The sequence below is a fragment of the Oncorhynchus clarkii genome, chromosome 3 (assembly GCF_045791955.1).
Source record: "Oncorhynchus clarkii lewisi isolate Uvic-CL-2024 chromosome 3, UVic_Ocla_1.0, whole genome shotgun sequence".
Classification (NCBI taxonomy): Eukaryota; Metazoa; Chordata; class Actinopteri; order Salmoniformes; family Salmonidae; genus Oncorhynchus; species Oncorhynchus clarkii.
Window position 1 is genome coordinate 35,498,810 of NC_092149.1, and position 27,484 is coordinate 35,526,293.

At 42.7% G+C, this 27,484-nt stretch overlaps 3 protein-coding genes across 3 annotated transcripts in view; 2 read left to right on the plus strand and 1 right to left on the minus strand.

Annotated features, from left to right (window-relative positions):
• The first annotated feature begins 737 nt into the window (after positions 1–737).
• On the plus strand, positions 738–6,787 carry LOC139405948 (keratinocyte differentiation factor 1-like). Its single transcript, XM_071148404.1, has 4 exons — positions 738–956; positions 1,489–2,618; positions 2,964–3,041; positions 5,974–6,787. The coding sequence occupies exons 2-4, from the start codon at positions 1,508–1,510 to the stop codon at positions 6,063–6,065; spliced, it is 1,281 nt and encodes a 426-aa protein (XP_071004505.1). The 5' UTR covers positions 738–956; positions 1,489–1,507; the 3' UTR covers positions 6,066–6,787.
• A 6,386-nt stretch (positions 6,788–13,173) lies between these two features.
• Positions 13,174–15,745, minus strand: LOC139405949 (nuclear receptor subfamily 0 group B member 2-like). Its single transcript, XM_071148405.1, has 2 exons — positions 15,110–15,745; positions 13,174–14,849 (listed from the first exon to the last, which is right to left on the minus strand). Exons 1-2 carry the CDS (start codon positions 15,639–15,641, stop codon positions 14,608–14,610), a joined length of 774 nt encoding a protein of 257 aa, XP_071004506.1. The 5' UTR covers positions 15,642–15,745; the 3' UTR covers positions 13,174–14,607.
• An 8,909-nt stretch (positions 15,746–24,654) lies between these two features.
• The window catches only part of LOC139394446 (zinc finger protein 407-like), a 191,980-nt gene continuing 189,150 nt past the window's right edge, over positions 24,655–27,484 (plus strand). The window contains exon 1 of the mRNA XM_071142517.1: positions 24,655–24,728. The gene's annotated coding sequence lies outside the window, so the exon portion shown is untranslated. The remainder of the gene's footprint in view (positions 24,729–27,484) is intronic.

Genomic DNA, 27,484 nt, shown 5'->3' on the forward strand with positions numbered 1-27,484 from the left:
GACCACAGTAAATGTCCAGCAACACTGCATATTATTCAGTTCCCCATGAAATGATACCACATATAGATGCTACAGACCCTACTGACTTTTATTGCGACATCTAGAAATAGTTTTTGCTCTGGTTTTCTGTTCTACCTGATAATGAATTGCACTCACCTGTTGTTACCAGGTCTATATCGTTCCCTGATTAGAGGGGGGACAATGAAATGAAAACAAGCAGTGGAACTGGCTTCGAGGTCCAGAGTTGAGTTTGAAGGCAGAGTGATTCTTATTGTGGGCAATGGAATGGCTGGAGCAAAGACCAGCAACATTCTATATTATCTAGCGCCCCATGAAAAGACACCATATATAGCCTACCTTCTACAGACCCTATAGAGTATTCCCTACAATATTTTTTCCTCCGGCACATTGAATAGTTTGTTTTATACGCCAATAATATTTCATGTACAGTGCTGTGCATTGGGGGTATTTATTTGACATTGGAACATGTTTTAAAACACACGTATTGTAAATGTAATTTAAATATGAACCAATATGAATATTGTTCATGTTTAGACAATTATTTTCATATATTATGAAGAAATACAGGTTATTGACACTTTTCTACTATTACGTGGGGGACTTTTATTATGAACATTTCTGATCGTCACGTCTTCCCTGTGGGTGGGTGTTGTAGAATTTGGATTTACCTGTAGCCGCAGGTAATAACCTACACGGGAAGACGAAGGAGAAGAACACTGTGGAATTTACCCAAATGAGTTTAGTCTTCAGTGGTTAGGGTTGGTAGCTAGCTATTTGTATTGCAATCGGTTGACTTTGTTGTGAAGAAAACACAGTTGGAGAGTTGAGAAACCGATACACACAAACTCGATCCGAAGAAAGAACGTTTTCCGTACGGACTTCCGTAATTTTATCGGCGTCAAGAGTTAACAAAAGTAACCCAAGCGATTTATGCGGTAAGTTGACTAATGAAATGTTCACCATATGAAGAAGCGTATCCTAATTTCGAACAAGCTAAACTCAAGCCTGACAGCGTGATCTTAGAGATGACATGTTAATTGTGTTTTGAAAAGTCATATTTAAAACTTCCCAATTTCTTTACCCTACAAAGGTAGCCTACCCGATCAAAATAGACCGAATGCACGCACGGAAAATGTATCCATAACAAAGTCGTTGTGACAGTTCCACAGGCCAAATTGATAAGCGATTTAGATTGACTTGAAATATATCAGAATTTGACATTTTCCTATGGCATTGTATCCAGTTGCATGATTGTTAAAACATGTATCTTTAAAGTAGCCTACAAGTAGCCTATCTCAAAATGCAGTATTAGTTCAATGTTTGGCGTCAATAGTCTACTTGTTGCAACAGGAAATTATTAATGTGACTGTGACTGGCAAAGAGCTGATTAGTAAGCATAATAATAACTGTGTTTAGATATGACTATTATAAAGTGCCCATATTCCATTGTTCCTATCACATTGAAAGGTCCCGGGAGCTTTGAGCCATGCCTGGCCACAGCACAGGGGCTCCTCAAAAGTCCCGCCACCATGACAAACAGCACAGGGGACACAGCACCAGGGCTGACGGCTACAAGCAGGGCCACACCATCTCTAGAGACCGCACCGCCAGCCAAGAGTCCTACAAGGACGCCCATGCCGACCACAACACACGGGAACAGTACAATGGCGACCACACCCGTCACTCTGAAGGGCAGCAAGGCCGCAGAGGAGCCCCCTCGACACGACACGTCAACGGGCGGGGGTCAGAGACACTGGGCTTCATCCCTGGCTCAGCAGACTCCCCCCAGAGCACAAATGCATGTGGCTCGTGTGCCTCTATGGGCTGGAGTGGCTGCAAGGCGCTCCTTTGCTGTGTCCTCACCTGTGGCTTCTGTGGCAGCCGGGATCTCTGTCTGCCTGCCAACAACGAGAGCTCCACGGAACACCCCAGCAAGGCCGACCCTGAGCAGCCCCACCCCCCCAACGGCATGTCCATGTCCAAGCCCACCTGCGGCATCCCTCTGGAGTCCAGCATCAAGCCTGCCAAGCAGCCCTCCAAGCTGCCTCCCAGTGACAGCTTCCGCTACAAGGACGTCCGCATCGGGGGCCAGACGGTGGTCTATCCCACATCATCGTCGGGCCCCAAGCGGACGCGTACGGGCGGCAAGGGCGACAGCCAGCGTCCCGTCAGCAACACCAGCACCATCTACTCCCGGGAGGACCTGGATCTGGACGACCTGAGCGACAGCGGCACGGACATTGACTCGCTCATCACTAAGAAACTTCTAGAGCTCTACGCGCTGCACCAGATCGACCAACTGGCCAAGTGCACGTCTGACTCGTCGTTCTCAAGGAAGACCAATGAGATCAGCGAGCTGATCTGCAGCATTGCTCAGGACTACAACCTGGAGCAGCGGGAGGCAGAGTGCAGGCTGGTGCATGGCGTCATCCGCATCAGCACGCGCAAAGGCAAGAGGAACAAAAACTCAAACTCCAACTCCCAGGCCCAGGAGCCAGTGCACCAGCAGCCGCGAGCAAATGGGGGGAATGACCGAGGGACCCTCCTTCCTGACAGTGGCAATGAAACAATGACGTACACCTTTAACAGCAGTGAGAGTAAGAGAGGGGTTACTACATTTATGTATCCATTCAAAATAACTAGTGCATTTCAGGTATTGAGGGTCTTGAGAGAATAAGGGTGACATAGTTTTGTCTTTCAATTTAAGTCAGAAAATCCAACAATGAATTCTATTCCACATTATACTTTCCTATTTAACCTCCCAGTTTTCCCCTATTCTTACTTCATGTTTATGTTGCATACCGAAACCATAGATTACTCTGCTGAAATGCTTTTGGTACGCTAGTGTTTGTTGTCTCACCTCTTCGGTATCATTGAGTCTCCATTTTCTATTCATTCATCAACATCTATGTTTGAGTAACTCTGTTGTGTTTTTACCACAGTGGAGCCTGAGGTGAAAGTGTCAGAGCTGACACAGTCGGACGAACTAGCCAGGAAGATGAGGTACTACAGTGGAAGAAGTAAGTACTTCTGGACTTGAATTCACTGTCTCACAGTAGGAGTGCTGATATAGGATCAGTTTAGTATTTTATATCATACTGAATGAGATTATATGGACATGGCGTACCTGATCCTAGATCAGCACTCGTCTGAGATGCTTTTTGAAAACGTGCCCTAGTCTAGGACAAAACCTGCCCCTACAGTAACATTGTTTGCCACTTATTTTAGTGTTTAGACTACTACTGTATCAAGACCCTGTAGTTCCCCATACCATAGATGTTGTACTGTATAACATGCAGTGCATTTGGAAAGTATTCAGACCCCTTCCCTTTCTCCACATTTTGTTACCTTACAGCCTTATTCTAAAATTGATTAAATACAATGTTTTTCCTCATTAATCTACACACAATACGACATGATGACGAAGCAAAAACATGTTTTTAGACATTTTTGCAAATGAATTAAAACAAAAAAACTGATACCTTATTTACGCAAGTATTCAGACCGTTTGCTATTTGACTCAAAATTGAGCTCGGGTGCATCCTGTCTCCATTGATCATCCTTGAGATGTTTCTTCAACTTGATTGGAGTCCACCCGTGGACATGATTTGGAAAGGCTCACACCTCTATATAAGGTCACACAGTTGAAATGTGCATGTCAGAGCAAAAACCAAGCCATGGGGTGGAAGGAGTTGTTCGTAGAGCTCTGAGACAGGATTGTGTCGAGGCACAGGTCTGGGGAAGGGTACCAAAAAATGTCTGCAGCATTGAAGGTCCCCAAGAACACAGTGGCCTCCATTCCTAAATGGAAGAAGTTTGGAATCACCAAGACTCTTCCTAGATCTTGCCCGCTCAGCCAAACTGAGCAATCAAGGGAGAAGGGCCTTGCTCAGGAAGGTGACCAAGAACCTGATGGTCACTCTGAGAGAGCTCCACAGTTCCTCTGTGGAGATAGGTAGAGTGCTGCAGAGATGATTGTCCTTCTGGAAGGTTCTCCTATCAGGCCTTTATGGTAGAGTGGCCAGACAGAAGCTACTCCTCAGTAAAAGGCACATGAAAAACAAGATTCTCTGGTCTGATGAATCCAAGATTGAACTCTGGCCTGAATGCCAAGAGTCACATCTGGAAGAAACCTGGCACCATCCCTACGGTGAAGCATGGTGGTCCCAGCATCATGCTGTGGGGATGTTTTTCAGCTGTGGGGACTGGGAGACTATTCAGGCTTGAGGGAAAGATGAATGGAGCGAAGTTCAGCGAGATCCTTGATGAAAACCTGCTCCAGAGCGCTTAGGACCTCAGACTTAGGCAACGGTTCACCTTCGAACAGGACAACAACCCTAAGCACACAGCCAAGACATTGCAGGAGTGGCTTTGAGACAAGTCTATGAATGTCCTTGAGTGGCCCAGCCAGAGCCCAGACTTCAACCCGATCGAACAACTCTGGAGAGACCTGAAAATAGCTGTGAGGCGACGCTCCCCGTCCAACCTGACAAAGCTTGAGAGGATCTGCGGAGAAGAATGGGATTTATTCTCCAAATACAGGTGTGCCAATCTTTCAGCGTCATACCCTAGAAGACTCGAGGCTGTAATCGCTGCCAAAGGTGCTTCAACACAGTACTGAGTAAAGGGTCTGAATACTAATGTGAGTGTGATTTTTTTTTAATATATTTTTTTTATAAATTAGCAAACATTTCTAAAAAACAGTTTTCTTTGTCATTTTGAACTGTTGTGTGTGTAGATTGAAGGGGGGGGGGGACACACACAATCGGATCGATTTTAGAATACGGCTGCAATGTAACAAATGTGGAAAGTTAAGGGGTCTGAATATTTTCTGAATGCACTGTATATCTTGAATCTGAGTCAGCATCTATTTACAGTTTGGTGGGTTCTGTAGCATCTGTGTCATTTTTTTCTACACTGGAAATACTCTCCCATATCTGATCCGATACATGTTTTCAGAACAATAACACATTGTTTCCTTGTTGCGGCTCATGGAATGGCTCTTTACATGTCCTGGGCAGTCTTCATTTAGGCACCAAACAGCAGAGAAGTGACTGGAACAGGGAAGGACTAGCTAGACTTGTCCAATTAGAAACGCAAATTTTTCGTCGCAAAACGCTTCTATCTGCGTGGCCTAATGAACACAATCCTGGGTTCCATGCGGCAGCAGAGGTAGTAGGCCTAACCTCTGGCCTAACTGACTGTTCCAGTAAGTCATGGTAGCTGAGGGGCTCTGTTCAACGCAGCTGTAGTGCCCAGTGCAGCTGTAGGCGTTTTCTAACCTTCTCTCTGATCACCAGTGGCACACTGTGCTTTGATGCGACTCCTGGAGAAGGAAAGCCTTCGCATTCCTCCTTTTTCCGTGTGCTGTTTTCTCCTGGCTCTTATACCACCTCTCCCGCTCTGCCACCCTATACACCCCTTGCATCCCATCTCAGTTTCCCTAGATGCCCCCCCCCCCGGGCAGCGTATCAGGTGACCCCTGTAAATACCTGCTACATAATGGTCAAAGGTTTATGGAATTTGGGGAGTAACCCTGATTACAGCTTTTTGTTGTTGTACGATGGTGGGAACGGGGGGGGGAGAGTCTTGTTACAGTGCCGTTTGAATGGAGGAACATTGCAGTGTTTTCACACCATATGCATCTGTGGGAGTGTGCCAGGATATCAGCTGTCAGAATGTCATTTCTGTCTTTATTTGATGAAGGGACAGTTTACCGGGCACAAATTTAAGCCTAGTCCTGTAAATAAAAATACTCAATGGAGAATCTGTAGCTTTTACATCCAGGATGAAGCTTAACCAGTGTTCAGGAAACCTGTTCCATAAGGTATTGTGTGGTTCGGTAACCATTTTAAAGTGGTAACTTCAAATATTTCTATACCTTTTTTAATAGTCTCTGTCCATTTTCAAATACTGACTGGTGAATGTCTCTCTCTCTTCTGGCACTCCTAGCTGACTCCTCCAGCTCAGCTACAGCCTACTCTCCCTACCAGCATGACACAGAGACGGACTCGTCAGGGGTCCCACTGCTGCACGTCCTCTGAACGTCATGACAAGGTCAACGCCAATGTCCAGGGCACGACGTTCTCAAGGGCCTCAATCGAACTGGGGCCGGCTGTTGTGGGACATGTTGCTCCTCCAACACTGTCATTTTGCCTCCCTGGAACTAATAGGACATCCTATAATGACAGAGAGGCTCTTAAGTGTGGGACTATTGAAGCCATCTCTTCTCTCTGGTGTGGAATCAGCATGTCCTTCCAAACCATGGAACCGTCTGTGAGGGAGGCCTGCTTGGAAGGGCGAGATGGTGGCACCAGTCTACAGGTGCCCAATTGGCACATATCTGAACATTGGAAAAAAACAAGGGGATTTTTTTTGTTTTTACGGGAAAGAAACTATGGACTTTTGTTGTGTATTTGCATGCTATATTGTAAGTTGTTTTTATACCAGTTATGTTGTTGCCTTGCCACTCCTAGCAGACACCAAAATCACTCCATGCATTTTTAACTCTGTTCTCAGTCAAGTGACTGAACCCTAATGCATAACCGTCCCTGTTTTAGTGTGTGTGTGTGACAGTGTGTTAGGGCAAATTCACACCCTACCATTTGGACCCAGTAGCAGGTTTAGCTTCATACTTTACTTTCAGTGTCAAAGGAGTTACTTTGTACGAAACTTTTTTCCAAGTGTACGTTGCTTTTTTGGTTTGTCTAAACATCTCTTTCGAAATTGGAATAGGGGCATTTTTTAAAACTTGTTTTTTTTTGTCAATGTACATTTTTATAAAAATAAAAAAAGCAATGAATACCCTTGCCTTTTTATGCCAACTTGCTACTGTTTTAATTCAACTCTGTTGATCTAAAATATATGATAATATAGTTAAATCTAATAGAGTATGGGATTCGGTATGCACATTGCATGCACAGATCAATTTAAAGACGCAATTCCATCTCCATTGACACCAACGCTTGAGTTAAACACAGATCTCAAGGATGGATTCAGTCCGTTGGGTCTTCAATTACTTTGTGCTGCTTATGTTTACACAGATGTGTGTTATTGAGGAACACTAGGGATGGTGTGTTTGATGTTGGGTTCATCTCTCATTTGTCATTTGATCATATGTTATTGGTCAGCTATGCAGCAGAAGGTTAAAAAGATCTAATGTAGTCTACTACATTTTTTAAAAAGCCTGTGCTGGTAATTTATTGTCAAGCTTTCAATCTTTCCTTCCCATGTAATGTAACGGGCATCGCTGTTTATTCCTTCAACACGGACTACTCCTAAACTCTCGTTTTGCCTGCTCTCCCTGTCACAGCAACATGTTTGTGCAATGTTGTTGGGCTACTTTATCAGCCCCTCTCGCTCTCTCTCTCCCCCCGTCTCTCAAATGACTGTTGTCAGCCCCCACCCCGGTCAGTGTGTCGTCAGTCTATTTCCGCCCTCGGCGAAAAAAGGAGGAACTCGTTTGACTGGTCTTGACAAAAGAAAGGATATCAAATCCTGCTGTCTGTCCTGAGTAGTTCATTGCAGAGGGGAGCACTACGAAAACCTGCTTTTGAGAATTTCTCTGTGTCCCGGCGCTCCGAGATTAATTTCTGTTTTCCCTGGCTCTCTGCCCCCCTCTCTGCATTCCAGTTCTACCTGTGTGAGGCATCGTGAAATAATGGTTTCACAATTAACACCTCACACCCGGTCACATGACATTATACGTACCTTCTCATAACCGAATGGCACAGAGAATGTCTCTTCACTTGGATGTTGACATATTTCAATAGACTTATTACGTGGTGACGTGTTTCACTAAGGGTACACGGAGCCCATGTTTGCAGTGGATAACAGATTTTATGTGTCATGGAGTTTTATCTCGATTCATGTGCGCATGATTGTTTGGAAGAATTGAATTGTGTTAAAAACATGAACCTAATGCAGGTGACAGCCGAACCCTTCTTGCCCTGGTGTCAGTTTAAATGACCACCACAGGAGGGAGCAGCGTACCACAAATAACTGAAAATTGTTGCCCTGCTCCAGCTGAAAGAGGAAATGCACCTGCTGATCTGGCCTTGTTTTTGGCTTGCTCCTGAAGAGGTGGTGGCGGCCGTGACTCAAGCCAAACGCGAGTTGGTACGGGTGTTTCTCGGGTCTGTCCTTGCTACACCGAGACACACCTACCTGTCAGAACCTTGCCCGTAGCCGTTTCTCACCACGCCATCTCAAACAAACCTCCTGCAGGTTGAGTTTAATAAATACAGCCATATGATAGGTCAGTAGCTTACAGGGTAATATGAGAAGAATGCAATTGCTGGATTTAGGTGGATATTCTAAACTAAGTGTTTTGATAACATTCAACTGTATTAAAACAGGCCCATGTAGAATAACAACGCTTTACCGTAGAAGCAGTGTTCTGCTAATATAAGTGTGCATCTTTTGTTGTCATTCCCAGCCAATACAGGTACTGTGCCTATCGACAATTTTGTCAGGTGGTAATGGGGCTACCTTGGCAAGCCTGTCGGAGTGGTCATACCTTCCTGTGTGGTATTCCGTATACAACAGGAGTTACCTGATCCTGGTGCAGAACACACAGGGTTTCTCCCTCCCCATATTGACTGATACCATTACATTCCATAATATAAAAAAAAGACAATACAATTCAAAGTTGTGTCTAGTAAAATGTGTGTGTGTGCCAGGTCTCGCCTGTACAATGCATGTCAGTCAAATCCTCTTGGAAGTCTCCATGTGCTGGCTCCATACATGAACACATGCACACACACTTCTATTACCAATGCGTTGTGAAATGTAATGTTTTGAATTGTATATAACTGCCTTCCTTTTGATGGGACCCCAGAAAGTGTAGCTGCTGCTTTGGCATCCATAATAAATATAAATACAAAATTACACTTAGGATAGGTCATATCTTGACAACACAGTGCAACGCAATATTAAGGTGTTCCTAATGTTTGGTACTGTATACTCAGTGTATATATGATTATTTGTATTATTGTTTCGTTCACTTCTCTTTTTGACCTGCGTAGTTGCAATTACATCTGCCACCCTGTGCATATGACTAATAAACACATCTAATCTATAAAAACATTGTTTATAAAGAGGTGAAGTCCTTATCAGAGGTCCTGGGTTCGAGCTTCGGTTTTGAGCCAAATCAGGAGGAAGTGGTACTCGCTAAGCAGGAAGCGTGACGTCCTTTCTTTTGACGCTAAACCCACCACTGGTGTGTGTGGCCAACGAGCTCTACTTTCAGGTAAAACAACAAACGGTAATGCCTGGAGTTTGCTAAACGACAATTGGAACCTGTGCTATGCTCAGATTACATGACAATAGAGCTCTGTAGCCACGCACACCAGTGGGGGATTTGGCATTGAAAGAAAGATGCATATGCAGAAGATAACCCCATATCTACTGTAAAATATGGTGGTGGATCTTCACTGTTTTTTTGGGGGCTATTTTGCTTCCACTGGTCCTGGGTCTCTTTTTAAGGCCAACGGCATCACAAACTTTACTTAGTACCAGGAACTTTCTGCTTCAACCAAGCTGGTTGCCTCTGCCAGGAGGCTGGAACTTGGCAGCAAGTGGATCTTCAAGCAAGAAAACAACCCCAAGCACACATCAAAATCCACAAAGAAATGGTTAATTGACCACAAAATCAACATTTGGCAATGGCCATCTCAGTGTCCGGACTTGAACCCCATTGAAAACCTGTGTTTAGAATTGAAGAGGGCAGTCCATAAGCGCTGTATGGGGGAATGGGCTATTTCAAGCTCTCTGTTTTTCAGGGTGAAATCTGAATTTGAGCTCCACAAGTGGGATTGCATGGAAATACCACTGACCCAGTGAAGCTAAGGTATTTTCTGAGTCTAAGGTGATTTTACGTCTGGGGCTCAGGAAGCTACATGAACTTAACTTTGTATAAAAAATCATACATTGATGTCAATGAAATAGTTGATTTTGTCTCACAGGATTTGGGCCTCAGTGTGTAAAATTACACTGAACAAAAATAAAAAGGCAACATTTAAAGTGTTGGTCCCATGTTTCATGAGCTGAAATAGATGATCTCATATGTTCCATACTGACAAAAAGCTTATTTATCTCAAAATTTGTGCAGAAATGTGGTTACATCCCTGTTAGGGAGCATTTGTCCTTTGCCGAGATAATCCATCCACCTGACAGGTGTGGCATGTCAAGAAGCTGATTAAACAGCATTACACAGGTGCACCTTGTGCTGGGGATAATAAAAAGCCGCCCTAAAATGTGCAGTTTTGTCAAACAACACTATGTCACAGGTGTCTTAAGTTTGGAGGGAGTGTGCAATTGGCATGCTGACTGCAGGAATGTCCACCATAGCTGTTGCCACAGAAACAAATGCTAATTTATCTACCATTTTATAGAATTTAGCAGTAAGTCCAACTGGATTCACAACCGCAGACCACATGTAACCACGCCAGCCCAGGACCTCCACATCCCGCTTCTTCACTTGTGGGATGATCTGAGACCAGCCACCCGGACACTTGATACAACTGTGGGTTTGGACAACTGAAGAATTTCTGCACAAACACTCAGAAACCGTCTCAGGGAAGCTCATCTGCATGCTCGTCGTCCTCACCAGGGTCTTGACATGACTGCAGTTTGGCGTCGTAACCACCTTCGATGGCAGCTGGCACACTAGAGAAATGTGCTCTTCATGGATGAATCCCGGTTTTACCGGGCAGATGGCAGACAGTGTGTATGGCATTGTGTGGGCGAGCAGTTTGCTGATGTCAACATTGTGAACAGAGTGCCCCATGGTGGCGGTGGGGTTATGGTACGGGCAGGCATAAGCTCCGGACATCGAACACAATTGCATTTTATCGATGGCAATTTGAATGTACAGAGATACCGTGACGAGATCCTGAGGCCCATTGTTGTGCCATTCATCTGCCACCATCACCTCATGTTTCAGCATACAATATTAAGCAACCTCGCACAGCCATTGAAGAGGAGAGGGACAACATTCCACAGGCCACAATCAACAGCCTGATCAACTCCACATGAAGGAGATGTCGCGCTGCATGAGGCATCTGGTCACACCAGATACGGACTGGTTTTCAAATCAACACCCCTTCCTTTTTTTTAAGGTATCTGTGACCAACAGATGTATATCTATATTCCCAGTCATGTGAAATCCATACATTAGGGCCTAATGAATTTATTTCAATTGACTGATTTCCTTATATGAACTGTGACTCTGTCAAATCTTTGAAATTGCATTTATATTTTTGTTCAGTTTATATTGTGGAGAACCTTGTAGTACCTCATGAACTCAATATTGCTCAGGTTTTAATAGTCAAAAGTTACCTTGAGCCCATACTATTTGTTTAATAGATCCCTCTATTGCATCAGGAGAAATCTGCAGGCCTAAATCCAAAATGAATGAGTGATGGTGCCAATCTTTCCCATTCATTTGGAAATGTGGCCTCCGAACGCATTCAAGCAGGATCCACACAATGGATGGCATGAACATCAGACTTAAATAAGTAAGGTTTGAAATATGTCACTGCCCACCAGCCAAGTGTTACATCTGCTCCTGCCACGCCCTCTACTTCTCGTCCTGTCTCCCTGACCTGCCGCACTCCCCCAGTGCTCTCTCTCTCTCTCTCTGTGTGTGTATGTGATTGTGTGAGTGGAGACAGGTGTGCTGGAGGCAGAGCAGCTCCCCACCAGCTGCAAACAGTTACATAATCAAGGACTCTACGAATACTCAACCCTGCCACTTCCACGCTGCCAGTTTGTAGGCTCTGTTCAGTCAGTCTGTGTTTGTTCCTGCGTAAAGCTTGTTATCCTGTTGTGCCTGTCTCTCCCTAGCCGGAGTCTGCTTTTCTCTCTGCTACAGTTCTGTCCGCTCTGACTCTGGTCCCTGTCCCCAGTCCCTCGTCTCGTCAGTCCTGCTTCATTGCCCTGACCCCCCCCCCCCTTCAATAAACACCCTAGTTATCTTATCCCTGTCTCCTTGTCCGAGATTGCACTTGGGTTCACCTGCTCCGCCACCGCTTAACACCAAGAGCTGTCAAAATTACAGCTGTGGTAAGTCCATTGAAGCACAATGCATTTATGTGGTTTGTATTTAGCCAGTCGAGTTCGCATTGGGTCGAAGCAAAAGAGTAAGCTCACGTGCCAACCTTTAATTACACGACATCAGGGGGCTGTATTTAGAGACTTGTGGTACAACTACACTCACAGAGCACAGAAAGATCATGGCCCGGGGATACATTTCACATACTGTGCTTCTGATGGAGCTACCGGTCAGCACTGCTCTTCTTTGGACTGATCCTACATGGGACTTTAGGTATTGTGGAACACCCAATATCGCTCCAGTGTGGGAGGTAAGATCAGTCTGCCATGTGCCACTTTTCATCCTAAAACTGATTGTTCCTCAACTAAGTGGCTGTTCCACAGAGCTGGATCTCAGGGTGTTATTGAAGTGGACTCCTACGCGAAGCTCAATGTTGCAAATACAGAGAGAGAGCAGAGAGACTGAGTAGGGCCTGGCTGCACTCTGGTTGTTCATAATATCAAAGCTGAGGATGCTGGATGCTACACCGGTCAACATTACCCTACGGAATATGGCCCAAAACATGGGGAGGGTCTGGTTTATCTGTCGTTTCGATCGCTTCATCGACACCAGCGCCGATCTCCAGGCTCTCCCGACCTTCCTTGACTTCACCCCAACATTCTCAGACCAAAGTCGCCTCTCTGTGATGTCAATCAGTTGCATAGGGCTCTGTGTGGCACTGCCCTTAAAGGTTGTCATAGTCGGTGTTTACACCAAAATGAAGGACCTCCTAAAAGCAGAGGTTTCTTCAGGCACGGAGGCTACAGAGCACCATGTCTTGGGCTGATGTCCTGCTCCTCCTCCTCACTCTCAGTTCTCTCTTAAAGATGCCATGTTTCCCACTGTCAATGTATTGATTGTGTAAGTCCTTTACTGATGTTATTACTTTTACTGTTAGCTACATTAAATGATGTTAGGAAGATTTGAACATGGATGTATTATATATATTTTAAATGTTTTCTGGAGACGTATCCCCAGGCTCCAAAGCCTTTTGCTTTTGTGAATTGCTCTGTAAAAATGTCTATACTAATTTGTGAAAGGAAAGTAATAAAACCATGTAGAATGTATCTTTGAGATCTGATAGATCTGTCTTTATTGCAGCATAAATAAATACTCTGTACTGTGTATTCAAAGAGTAGTAAGATACTTATTTTTCGGTAACACTTGTACTTAAACACAAAAAAAAGTGAACAGAAAATATTTGTTGTTGTTGCGAATAGTTGTTCACGTGTCCAGTCTACGGAAACTAAATTACAACCTAATGTTAAGACGGTGTGACGCTCTACATATGTAGAGATTGTATTCTTTATTTAGATATGTAGAACACTGTGACATTTCGTTCAAGCCCGACCTTGGCTCCTTTAGACTGAAAATATTATTCCTCATATCTTATTGGTATGATAAGGGGAGCTTAGTGACTGCTATCGACTGTTGAGACAGTCACTATGCAGTTCTGTTGAGGCTGTCTCTCGTTGCTGTGGTGAGCCACTCGTGAGAGGAGAGAGGCAGCAAGATGACGGTACAGGGTAACCCAGCTGGTAAACCACCTTCCAAAGTGCCCTCTGTACGGGTGAGGTAATACAGATAAAGCTTACTGTTCAAACACTATACGAATCAACAGGAACCGGAGCAGGAAGTTGTAAACTTGAGGAGCACTCACACTACTGTGATACCCTGGTCTATGTATGAAAACATCACTGATGAGCCACTCATTCCCAATTCCCAACACCGATTCACTCTAACCCAATGGTTTGGGGGGAGAATGTGGGCTTCTAAATTCTACACATATTTTTCCAGTGCTTAAGAAGAGATATGTTTAAATTGAGCTTGAAGAGCTCCTTGAATGGCAATGCCTGCTGTAGTATAGACCTCTTGAACAGGGACGTTTAATCTACTTTGGCTTGGCTAATTCTGTTCGTATTCCTATCTCGCAAACCATATTCCAAATTGTAAAGACATAACACAGTAATTGTATAAAAATATATTTAGAAAGAATATTCTGGGGGCAGTCCCAGAAATGATTTACATTACTCATGCAAACATTACACAAAACAAACAATGTATCTAAACAGTATTCTGCACAATATCCATGGTTTTAAGGAATGTGTATTGTAGACTGGAGTGTATCCTGTCTGATATAACCAGTAAAATGTCTGTTAACTACCCGCCATTGTGACCTCAATTTTCTACCAAAAATGTTGCTAATATACAGTAAATGTTGCTCATTCATAGTTGGATGTAAACAATAGCAAACTGTTGTCATATCTTTGAGAAAAAAACATATTTTCCTATTTGGTCAGACATGAAAACCTATCAGCGATAGTGTTACTGTGAATAAAGAATACACATGTATTTTGTTTCCCCTTATGACGAGCACTTATTTGTCAAACTCTTCACCACATGACCAGGCACTCCAACTCAGTCCTGGGGGGCTCAATATCCCTCACAGCGGGAAACTATATCAGGTCTCTGTACATCAGCTCTACAGTAAGCTACCTACTGAAGAGCATATCGACCAGGAAGTCCAGTAGATCTGCTTGGCCAATGACAGGACGGAAGAAGAGCTCGGTGATGAGGTTGGGTGTGATGGTCTTGAGCATGGAGGCCGCGAGCAGGATGCCAGCGAAGCGGCCTTGGTCCGCGGGGTAGAGCGGTTGGACCACCTCCCTCAGAGCATGCTGGGCCTCCTGCTGTAAGTCCTCCACGAATAGAGCTGCCGTCAGGTCTTTCACATCTGTTGAGGAGCACAGAAATGTATCATGAGTGGACAAGCTACATTTTATGCACCATTGTACTTTTCACTTGTAAATGACATTGCAATAGACTTTTTGTAAACCTACTGATCAGCTGGATTCGCTGAAGTGATTTGATGTTTGAATTCTGTATGTAGGGAGGTTTATTGGATTATCAAGCAGCTGTGGGGAGGTAAAATCCCTACCGAACATGCATTTCCATTGACTGGTTGAAATATTGAAGCTTTAAGGCAAACCTCACCTGGGTTAAATATCATGGTGCCCTTGAGGTACGCGTACTCCTTTGGACTTAAATCCAGACTCCAGAACTTTTTGAGGCATGCCTTGAGTTTGTTCACACCGGCCAAGGTGGGCTGCTCTCTTTCCATCTCTGAGCTCTCTTGAGAATTCAAGAGGATTCTTTTCAGCATGCTATCGGAGGGGGTGTCGACGACGTCAAAGTTCATGCCTTCTTGGGCCAGACCCAAAATAAAGAGTGGCCCCCAGCAACTTTGGAGGAGCGACAGTTGATCGTTCAGTGGGAGTTGGTTGAAAGCAGGTAAGTTCCTCATAAAGTGAATTGTTTTCACCAGCACTCCCGACGCCTCTTGGCAAATGTCTGCTGGACTTTTCAAGCACACTGTCCGTCGCATCTCACAGTTGCATCTACGAGGCATAAAGTTGTAGTTCGGGTTGTTGTGGCTTGACTTGTCATTTTCTCGATTGAGGATGTTGTAAAGGATAGCATTTGACTGCCTGTCATTGTAATCTGTACATTGACATACGTTATCCATTTTTGATGAGATACAGAACAAACTCTCAAAAACAAAATGAAAAGCTGAAATACATTCAAATGTTCTTGTACTACCAAGACAGGCTATTGTTGAGGTGGTGTGTGGTTGTGCAGATGCCTTGCACCATGCTTCTATTTATAAGGCCATCCCACTGAGCTAAACTTGTGCACCTTGACCTGTCAATACTCCCTCGGTGAAAAACAAAGTGCCCCTAAAGAGCAGACAACTCGACTGACGGCGTCCCCTAAAGAGCAGATAAGGTTTTCTCAATGGAAACCAAAGGAAAGAGCATATCCATATTGGGCGGGGTGAGCCTAATCTGTGTGACTCGGTCATTACCCCAGGCTGTACCAAGCTACCAAGGACTGTGGGAGTACTCAAGCACACTGTATATAGCTCAGTTCATTGCCAGCTCACACCTAAGTTGAACACGGGCCAACGTAAACAGGTAAGGGAGCACTGACCTGTCAGTTAAGTCCTTGATCGATGTACCCAACCAGAACTTTTTATTTTTTTACTAAGTTTAGTTCAAACTTACAAGGGCTAAATATTCCTAAACCATTAGGCCTGCATAACCGAATGGATTTCTACGATAAAAATTTTACATTACGTCTTACATTGAACAAAAGCTTAAAAATGTGTTTTGTACAATGCCAGGAATGACAGACGGAATTAGTGAAGAAAAATAATAATGAAACATATTGTAATTCAGTGAGGATTTGGAAGCTACAGCCCTTCTGCCCTAAACTCGGATCCCAGCCATGTGTCCCCACCATATATTCCACACTGACTCAGAAGCTTGTCTCATCAATGTGAGTTTTCTGGCTAAATCTGGCCGGCAGACTTCTCGATACCCAGACCCAAATTAATACCAGACCCCGACCAAACCAATACACAACCTTTTGACACACACACACCGAGAACCAAACTCTTGAGACTGAAACCCAGACCAAGTGTATCGAGAGCCTGACAAGCCCAAGACCAGTTCAAATGTGGGGGAAAAAAACAAGATCCAGAACGAGACCCAGAGCAAGACCACAAAACGAGACCCAGCTTCCACAAAAAGCAAGGTGCCCTGACACGTTTGTGTTGTGTCACTACTTTTAGTCACATACTGTAACTTTGACAGGAGATATCTTGACCACATGAGTCGAGAGACAAACTATGGTCTGGGACCATGAACTGAGATCCCGACCTAGACCTGAACATTGATGCTGGGATCCAGACCCAGTGAAAAGACCATGAACACATTTACCATACGTGGCATTGTGTGATCTCAAGACCAAGACAACAAGATCCCGTCTCTGGTACCAACTAACCCAACCATTTAAAGTATGTAAATATATTTAAAGAGCTTTGCAAAAAAAACAGGATTAGCAGGAAATTTGTCTCTCTGAACTTAAACAATCAAGTGATCGATTTTATACGTCTGTCATTGAACAACTCCATTTAATTAGTGAAAAAACACAAATGTGAAAAATTGGTGGATATGGTTTGTTATCTTTGCAGTGCCTAGTACAGAGGTTTGTACCAGATAAGCTGATTACATTATTAGTGCGATAAATTGACAGGATGTGAGCATGTGTCATACATTCACACCCATTGAATTCTTCCACATTTTGTTACGTTACACCCTTGTTCTAAAATTGATTAATTTGTATCTTCCTCGTCAATCTACACACAATACCCCATAATGACAAAGCAAAAACAGATTTTTAGAAATGTTTGCATATGCATAAAAAATTCAAAACCCTTTACTCAGTACTTTGTTGAAGAATCTTTGGTAGCGATTACAGCCACAAGTTTTATTAGGTATGACGCTACAAGCTTGGCACACCTGTATTTGGGGAGTTTCTCCCATTCTTCTCTACAGATCCTCTCAAGCTCTGTCAGGTTGGATGGGGAGCGTCGCTGCACATCTATTTTCAGGTCTCTCCAGAGATGTTCGATCGAGTTGAAGTCCGAGCTCTGGCTGACCATTCAAGGACATTCAGATACTTGTCCCGAAGCCACTCCTGCATTGTCTTGGCTGTGTGCTTAGGGTTGTTGTCCTGTTGGAAGGTGAGACGTCGCCCCGGTCTCAGGTTTTGAGAGCTCTGGAGCAGGTTTCCTAAAGGATCTCTCTGTACATTGCTCTGTTCATCTTTCCCTCGATCCTGACGAGTCTCCCAGTCCTTGCCGCTGAAAAACATCCCCACAGCATGATGCTGCCACCGCCGTGATTCACCGTAGGGATGGTGCCAGATTTCCTCCATACGTGATGCAGCGCTTAAGTTCCAAACTTCTTCCATTTAAGAATGATGGAGGACACTGTGTTCTTGAGGACCTTCAATGCTGCAGACATTTTTTTGGTACCCTTCCCCAGATCTGGGCCTCGACACAATCCTGTCTCGGAGCTCTACGGAAAATTCCTTCGACCTCGTGGCTTGGTTTTTGCTCAGACACGCACTGTCAACTGTGGGACCTTATATATCAAATCACGTCCAATCAATTGAATTTACCACAGGTAGACTGCAGTCAAGTTATAGAAACATCTCAGGTATGATAAACGAAAACAGGACGCACTTGAGCTCAAATTTTGAGACTCATAGCAAAGGGTCTGAACACTTATGTAAATAAGGTATTTCTGTTTAATAAATAAGCATCCATTTCTAAGAAACTTTTTTCGCTTTGTCATTATGGGGTATTGTGTGTAGGTAAAAAATGTAATCCATTTTAGAATAAGGCTGTAATGTAAACTTTTTTGGGAAAAAGTCAAGGGGTCTGAGTACTTTCCGAATGCACTGCATGTGTTTGGGTAAGGAGGCGTAGTAGGGGGACCCTGGTTACCACAACACTATTGCTTCAATATCTTATGCTTTTTATAATATTTTATCAAGCTAGAGTCTCTGATACACTTTTTCAGCTGTCAAATACAGTTTCATAGCTATCAAAATGTCTAAATCAGAGATTTCCTGCTAAAAGTTGTCACGGTCAAGGTCATGAGCTGAACGACTGCAATAAAGAGATTGCAGGTGCAGGTCGCCGATGGCATCACCAGTCCCCTGAATGCTTGCATGACTTCCACTTTTAGTCACACAATTCTGACATGAGACGGTGCCCATTGGTGTATTTTGAGTCGTTTCTCCTAACAGATGGAAAAACATCAACATGCTACATCTGTGGGATATGAGGGTTATGAAGAACTATTCTACCTGTGTATAATAATCACTGATTATTTGGATGAATCCCGATTTTGTCGGGGTACACTTAGACCTGAATTTCAGAAGGGGAGGGGATTTGGCCCTGTAACGGTTTTCTTCTGGTGAAGGAGAGGCGGACCAAAATGCAGCGTGGTTATAATTCATGGTTCTTTAATAATGAAACCATACATGAATAAACTACAAGAAACATGAAAACCCGAAACAGTCCCATGTGGTACAAACACTGACACAGGAGACAACCACCCACAAAACCCAACACCAAACCAGGCTACCTAAATATGGTTCCCAATCAGAGACAATTACTAACACCTGCCTCTGATTGAGAACCATATCAGGCCAAACATAGAAATAGACAAACTAGACATATAACATAGAATGCCCACTCAGATCACACCCTGACCAAACAAAACATAGAAACATACAACGCAAACTATGGTCAGGGTGTGACAGGCCCATGGACTTGGCTGGGAGGATTTTAGAGGAAGGTGTGGAAATAGGATCCGCCCTGGTTCAGCCACTCGGACTAGGCCAAACACCTCAACCTCTCCCCCATAACAAATTGAGTAGCTCACAGGAGGCCAGCGCTCACGCAACATGTGGTTGATGCAAGATGTGGTTTGCCGAAATACATTGGTGGAGTGGTGTGCATAATAGGTGTGCGTCTGACATGAAATCCATCATTTCAGATAAAGCCCTTATTGAGTAAGAATGAAGAGGCAAACTGGCTAAAAAGGCAACTGAATTTAAGACAGACAACATTTATCTGGCAATAACCTGTTACGGTCTGCACAGGGAGGTGTGAGATCCATATTGCGTCGTCTCCTAGGGCTCTTTTGTAATGTATCTGTATTCTCAAGGGTGTAACTAGCTAGTTTATCGGAAACATGGGGATATTTTGCCAGATACATTCTCTACAGGGATATAGTCAGACATGCAGGTCTCCACTTCCCAGGGCAAGCATCCAGGTATTGTAAGTCGTGAGGCATGCTGGCAGTTGTAAATGCCTTTGATAAGGCTGGTTTTTTATTGAGGTGAGGAGCAGTCTGAGACGGGCACGGAGGACAGACGCTTATCACCGCAGAGATAGTAAAAAAAAAAAAGAAAGCAAACACTGTCCTTCATTCTGGAAGAATGTCGTAAGGGCTGCATTCTTCGATCTTTGGAGAACAAGACCCCTAAAGTGCTACATTTGCTCTGAGGCGTATGACGCAATGACCATAGCTGTCACCTGCGGTGATGTCCCTGCAACAAGTTGTTGACATGCTTTATTGCTTTCACACTGCTTTTAATACACCCCAGCCAATGTCTAATGCCTCTACTTTCAGCTTGTTACACTGTTTATACTGTGTTGTAAAAACAGAAACATTTGATAGTAACAGCAATCATTACTGGAACGTTTTCCAGTGAGGAAGTTTATTGCGCAGTTCCACCAAGAATTTAATTATTGCCATGAACTTACTATACAACTGTAATTATCGTGGTATATTTCTTTGTCATATTCAATTCCCCTGAACAATATCACTTACTAAGCACAGGAATAGATAGTAAACTGCAGCATCTCTCCTCTCTGCTACCACGGTCATTGAGTTCTAGAGCGGGGAATTACCATCCTGTCTAACTCGGTGTGTGACGGGCACAACTCTTATTGGCCTTGATCTACTATACATGTCACAAAGGTTCACGAGTCAACGTTCTTGTGGGCACCAGACCCGGTCGGTGACGTCGCCTCCTCGTGACAGCATGTCGAAATCCCAACTGGACGTGGTGTAGCTCACCTTCAGTAACCACGAGCACAACCGTTCCTTGATTTTAACTGGCGGCTTTATTCTGTAGTTTTAGTCAGAATTATCACCTTCCGTGAGAACTATAAAGTAAATGAAAAATACAGTTAAGCACACTCTTACAACCTTATCTTACGAGTGACTTATTAGCTTGGTATAACTCTGAAGTGCTTACATACATAACAGTTTAACCAGCGTTATAACGGGTTCAGATTAAACACATGATATAACCTGTAAATCTAACTGTCAGTTACACGTGGAGCTCCCTCAAACGTGTACAATAGGCCAATATCAAATCAAATCACATTTTATTTGTCACATGCGTTGAATACAACAGGTAGACCTTACCAACAATACAGTTCTAAGACAATAGAGTTAAGAAAATATTTACAAAAAATAAAATAACAATAATTAGGATATATACAGGGGGTGGGGGGGTCCTATTGGACCTAGACTTGTCGCTCTGGTACCGCTTGCCGTGCGGTAGCAGAGAGTACTGTCTATGACTTGGGTGACTGGAGTCTTTTGGTAGTTTTTGGCCTTCCTCTGACACCGTCTAGTATGTGTATATCATGACGCTTACAAAAGGATGTGATTTTCATTGCTTCACTGATTGGATGACTACTCTTTTTTTTGTTGCTTTTTCTTATTTTCACTATTAATTCAGTTTTATGGGAAAATACAAATATTTGTTTCAATTCCTCAAGAGTTTGCTGTAGTTTTGGAGACTTATACGTTGCCACCATTTTATTTCTCCAACTCTATTTTAATTTGACCTGTATCTAAAACTCTTACTGAAGGGTTCTGAATTCTAAGTTGAGTGACCCTTGTGAAAGCGCATTTCCTCAGCCCCATTATCTAGACTTTTCAGGCTGAAGTGGATTTGTGTCACTTGGTGTGTCAGCACCCAGAAGCCACCTATATTTCTCATTTTATTGTCTCCAATTCAAAAATACTGCCATAAAAGCAGAGTTCAAGGCGAGGCCAAGGAGAGGCCTTCCTCTTTGTCATCTCCAGGTTGCTGAACTGTGATAACCTACAGGTATTCTACAATAGTTGTGTCGAGGGCAAGACAGTAGTAACAAAGGAACTCAGAAAGAGATTGATTTTCACGGCATTGCATGACATATGTTGTTATGTTTTACACAGAGCGTCCTTGTGGAAAATAAGGTTGTGATTCATCGATTCAAATAAGTAAGTAACCTGTTGTTCCAAAGTCTACGTTGGAGGGACAAAACCTGTCAAATATGACCATCTCATCAAGACTGCTCAGGGTTCTGGATAGGGAATTTGGGATGCAGCCTAAAAGCCTATGTGGGGTCCTCTTCTCATCTCAATTTCTGCACTGATCTAAAACACCTGGACATTTGATCGCAAATCAGCCCCTTCAGTATAAAGGAATGAGAAATGACGAGACGACACAACCCTGGTAGAAATACTGCGCACCATCCATTCTGTATCTAATCCTGGCAAATACCTAAAAGCAGATATTATGGGTTCTGTGTTATTATATGTATTACTAACCCTGTGAACATTTTAGCGCCCTCTAGTGTTTTTCTAGGAGAAACATGGTCAGTCTTTCAAGCAGTGTTTTTCATTTTTTAAATATTTGCAATGGGTTTACATTAAATTGTATATCAAACCGTCGTTGTTAAAAATCAATAACCATTTGCATTTCTACTTGCAATTATGTCATGCTTCTTTGAGATAACTAATCAAAAGGACCAAAGAGCAAATGCTGGTTTGTTGCGTGAAATCTATTTATTGATGACGAGGCATCCTGCAAGGAAGACGGGCAGAGTTTCAATCAGTGTCCAACATAGCCAACCCATCCTCTCTTAGTAAAGACCGCTAGGTACAAATGACTAATGAACGTTATGAAAAATTGGAGACGGGGGCTGCGTTTCTAACCATCCATGTCATATAATTTTGACTGTGATGAATTAAGCAAAATTACTGGGAAAGTAAACAGTGTACTCAATGCACGGGCATCATTTATCATCGCCTGACCTGATAGACTACCATATCAATTAAGGCACATGCATTAATCAATTTTCAAAACTTCACCAAGGAACAGGGATGTCACACGGCTACGGTGATTAATCACTGACCAATGTTAATTGATACATTGTGTGTCTGTCTGGAGTGATGCTCCCACTTGTGGGCTGTATACAATTGCCAATGAAACAGAGCAGTGGAATACAGGGACAGTGCAAAAGAAGTCTAGGGTCGAAGGTGAATTTACAGTGAGAAATAGTGCATGTTTGAGATCAACAACATTGCAGTCAGAACGTGCAGAATCACTGATCTACAAATCACCTTGCGTCCCAAATCTACTCACTATGAGATTGATTCTGCCTTCCTTGCCTTGCTGGAACTGAGCCCCTGATCACATTTGAGATCATTTGATACCTGTTGTTGAGCATCTCAATTGTCTAAAAACTAGGCTAGTTTCATTTCTGCCATCTAATTTCTTTCATCTGCAATTATGTGTAAGAACATAGGCCTACAAGTGAAAGCCTGGTTATCAGCCTCCATATTTCACCCAGGCTATCATGTCTTTGAGGGCAGATTTTCGAGCTCCCAGTTGTTTTGAATCTTGGTCAGTGCCATCTGTGATCCTTGGGATGTCCCCACCATAATGCCGCGTTCACGTACTAGTCGGAACTAGGAAACTCTGAAATAGTTATACAATTTGAAGTTATACACGTGCTGCGTTCAACGACCCAACAAGTCAGACATTTCTGAATTCCTAGTTCTGACTAGCATATGCACGCGGCATTACACCCCAATCCATAATCATTCTTCTTTTTTTTTAAATCGCAAAAAACAGGATAAATACAAACGGACAATGATAACACATGCTAGGCTAGGGGGTACAACAAATTACACAAAGATGAAAATATACAAACGTATTGATTGTTTTGACAGCTTTCTTATTAGAATAATGTAGAATGGTCTTAATGTACTGCTTGAATTCCTTATAGAAAACAAGGAAGAGTGTTTTTTTATTCGTGTGAATTTACATTTATGAATGTGACATTTTTCCATTAGCACAATTAGATTGAGGTAAAATTGTTTTTCTTTATCCTTATTATAGTTAAGGAAAGCGAGCAGCACATTCTCCTATAAAGAAAGAATATTAACAATTATAAAACTATGAATATCTTGCCATCATTTCTTTACATGTAGACAATGGCAAAATACATGCGAAACTATTTCTGGATGCGCAACACAAAAAGTACAATCAATGTTATTGTCTTTTTTGAGTTTCTTCAGGTAATGATTCGCAGGGTAATACTTATGGATCATTCTGAGACCTCTGACCTTGTTAAAAAGGAAATATTTGTGTGGTAATAACTCAACTTTTTCCCCAACATATATTAGCGACCAATGTATTCTAGTAACTTGTGACATAAGGAATGGATACAATATCCCTTTGAAATAAAGCACGTTTAGATCTGTTCTTCTGTGGGGGCAAAGAGAAACATATTTTCCCTATTGGAGAGTCAACTGGATTAAGCGATGGTAGGTCAAGAAGAAGAGGTCTGGCTACACCTCTAAACACCATGAGAGTTCCAGATGGAATAGCATCAAAGACTATGGCGAACTCTGTAGGTGTAGCCGGGATATTGTAAGGAGATAAATAAATACAAATAGTCATAATTGAGTAACAATCCTTCTGCATTAAAAAGTTGACTCACACGCAGGATATGATTATTAAACCAGTTCTTAAAAAAATAAAGACTGGTTTCTATACAAAATATCCTTATGGTTCCAAATTAAATACCTATGCGGGTAAAAAAATGGTTTATATATTAACGACCACGCTAAGAATTGTCTATGAACAGCAGATAATTTTGTAGGAATCTTATCAATGTTATTGTTACAAAGTAACATAAAATTGAAGCCACCAAAACGGGAGAAGATATGACGGATGAAATTCCAAAAAGAAGTGTCCATCATCCATCTAAATCGGAACTTTCCGAATTGTCCTGAACACTGCATCAGCTTGCTAGAGTGACGTATAGTACGTGCTACGGTACGCCACTTGTGACCAAGGGAGAAAAGCGCGGACATTGAGAATACTGGGGAAATTGTAGGTAAGCTATTAAAACTACCATCATATGGATTACTTAAATACGGGTCTGTAATTCCTAAAGCATTACGGATATTTACAATTTATGTACAGCAACTGTTTAGCTTACAAACACCTTTATTTCAAAGGTCAACATTAGCTTCCTTTTTGGGCCTCTGTGCTGCCGTCGTTTTTAGAGCATAAGCGCAAACAAGTCCCACCTCTATGCCGCACTCATTGGACGACAGTGAAAATATTGTTATTTGATAGGGCTGGCTTCACGTAACTTAAATTACTGACTCTTCTGTAGTTTCATGAATATTTTGAACATATCAGAATCGGATTGATGGGTGACACAAATAGGAACCAGTCGAAATCAAATAGCTACACCCGAACCGAGTTTGACGCTAATTTCCCAAAAGTTGATTATTACTTGATACCCTTGTTCTCAAATGATTTGAAATACGTTTGGAAGGATGACCCATAAATGGAGAAGTTTTGCCGCACCTAAGGTTACTTGAGCTACTTTTGGTAGCAACTAGCCAGTGTGATAGCCGACCAGCAGTGTCTTCAAATTAGCTGACGTTAGTCATTTTGTTGCCAATTTATATGCATACCGTCGACATTAACTATCTCGTGCATGCATAACCACCGGACCAACCATGATAGCTAGTTAGTTAGACCCGCGTGGCTGTAACTGGCTAATGCTAAGCTAGTTAGCTAAAGAGCTACTAGGTAGGAAAGCTGGACTCCCAGTTGCAAGAGCCTAGCTCTGCGTAACATTCCGCTCTCCAGGGTAGCCTGAAGAAAGGGACTGAAAAAACGAGTCTTCAGCAGGAAAATAAAGTTTGAATTCGTGTAGTAATATGTGAAATGTACCTGGTTGGCTGTCAAGTGATAAACACAGCTCGTCAGATTAAACATGCCCTTAATGATTCTAGTTTATTACGGTGTTTACGGTATTTTCTCACTCCAGTAACCACCTGATTTCAAATCTTTAAATTACACGGAACAAAAATATAAACACAATGTTAATGGCTGGTCCCATGTTTCATGAGCTGAAATAAAAGGTCCCAGAAATGTTCCATATGCACAAAAAAGCTTATTTCTCTCAAATTTTGTGGACAAATATGTTTACGTCCCTGTTAGTGAGCATTTTATCCTTAGCCAAGATAATCCATCCATCTGACAAGTGTGGCATATCACAAGCTGATTAAACAGCATGATCATTACATAGGTGCACCTTGTGCTGGGGACAATAACCGGCCACTCTAAATTGAGCAGTTTCGTCACAACACAATGCCACAGATGTCTCCAGTTTTGAGGGAGTGCAATTGGCATGCTGACTTCAGGAATGTCCACCAGAGCTTTTGCCAAATAATTACATGTTCATTTCTCTACCATAAGCTACCTCCAACATAGTTTTAGAGAATTTGGTAGTATGTCCAACCGACCTCAACCGCAGACCATGTGTAACCACGCCAGCCCAGGTACTCCACTGGTTTCTTCACCTGTGGGATTGGTGGGTGCAGAGGAGTATTTATGTCTGTAATATAGGTATTTTGTGGGGAAAAACTAATCCTGATTGACTAGGTCTGGCGCCCAGTGGGTGGGCCTATGCCCAACCATGGCTGCGCCCCTGCCCAGTCTTGTGAAATCCATAGATTAGGGACTCATTTATTATATGAATTGTAACTCAGCAAAATCTTAGAAGTTGTTGCATGTTGTGTTTATATTTTTGTTTAGTATACATACCATGTAATCTCATCAATTTGGAAACTATCTTGAGATAAAGGTGCAAGGCATGTGAGAGGGTGGCTAGACTGGCTACTGGAACAGGTGGGAAGAGGTTCAGGTCAGGTTTAGTTAATTTAGATTTTTTTTGTATAAATCATTGCCTACTTTTAAACCAAACTTGACCACGCATATAATTCATTTGACGTAGTATCTAAAAGTTTGAGGAGAGTAGTCATAAAATTTGATGGGGAACAAAAATGAGTTAATGTAATGTCAAGGTGGGGCGAAGTCCCATGTAATTGGGAATTATATTTTTGGCATCAGGTTGAAAAAGATATTGCATAGCAATGAGGTTTTGATCCAAATTCTCACAAGTGATTGGCACCACATCCAGAGAGATGGTGCCTAAATGTAGACTGCAGTGTTGTTGGATGAATTTAGTTCTTATGTGTTCATTAACCAATTCAATTAAAACACTGTCCGTTTCTAAGAATTTGTAAGGTTCTTATTTACATAAAATGGACAGAGACCAGCCACCAAAATTAGCCAATAGCGTTTATTCTCGAGAGCTCTGGTCATAATACCATGTACATTGGTTTATATACCTCACATTTCGTCATAAATGTCCCTCCTCCTCTCAGATACCATGGCAATATAGTTCACAAGCCTTCTCACATTGTCTTCCACCTGTTAAACAATCTACTACAAGCCCAAGGTCTCTCCCCTCCCTGGGTAGGGACAGAATGTCCTGTAAGGAACACAGTATTCCAGCCGGTCTGACGATAGCTCCATTCGTTTCTAACAAGGAACAGAAAGTCCTTGTTCTAATTCTTGACTAAAACTACACACATTATATTCAGTATTATGATTATAATAAGATTCATACATTCATACAGTAACATAGTAGTATTCTGTTTAGTTATGGTTCTAAGTTAAATGCATACATAATTTAGTCATTATTCATAAAAATCCCATAACAAGTAGATAGGTCACTAGAAGGGAGAGTGAAATATTTTTAGGAGACTCGTCTGTGTCAACCATCAG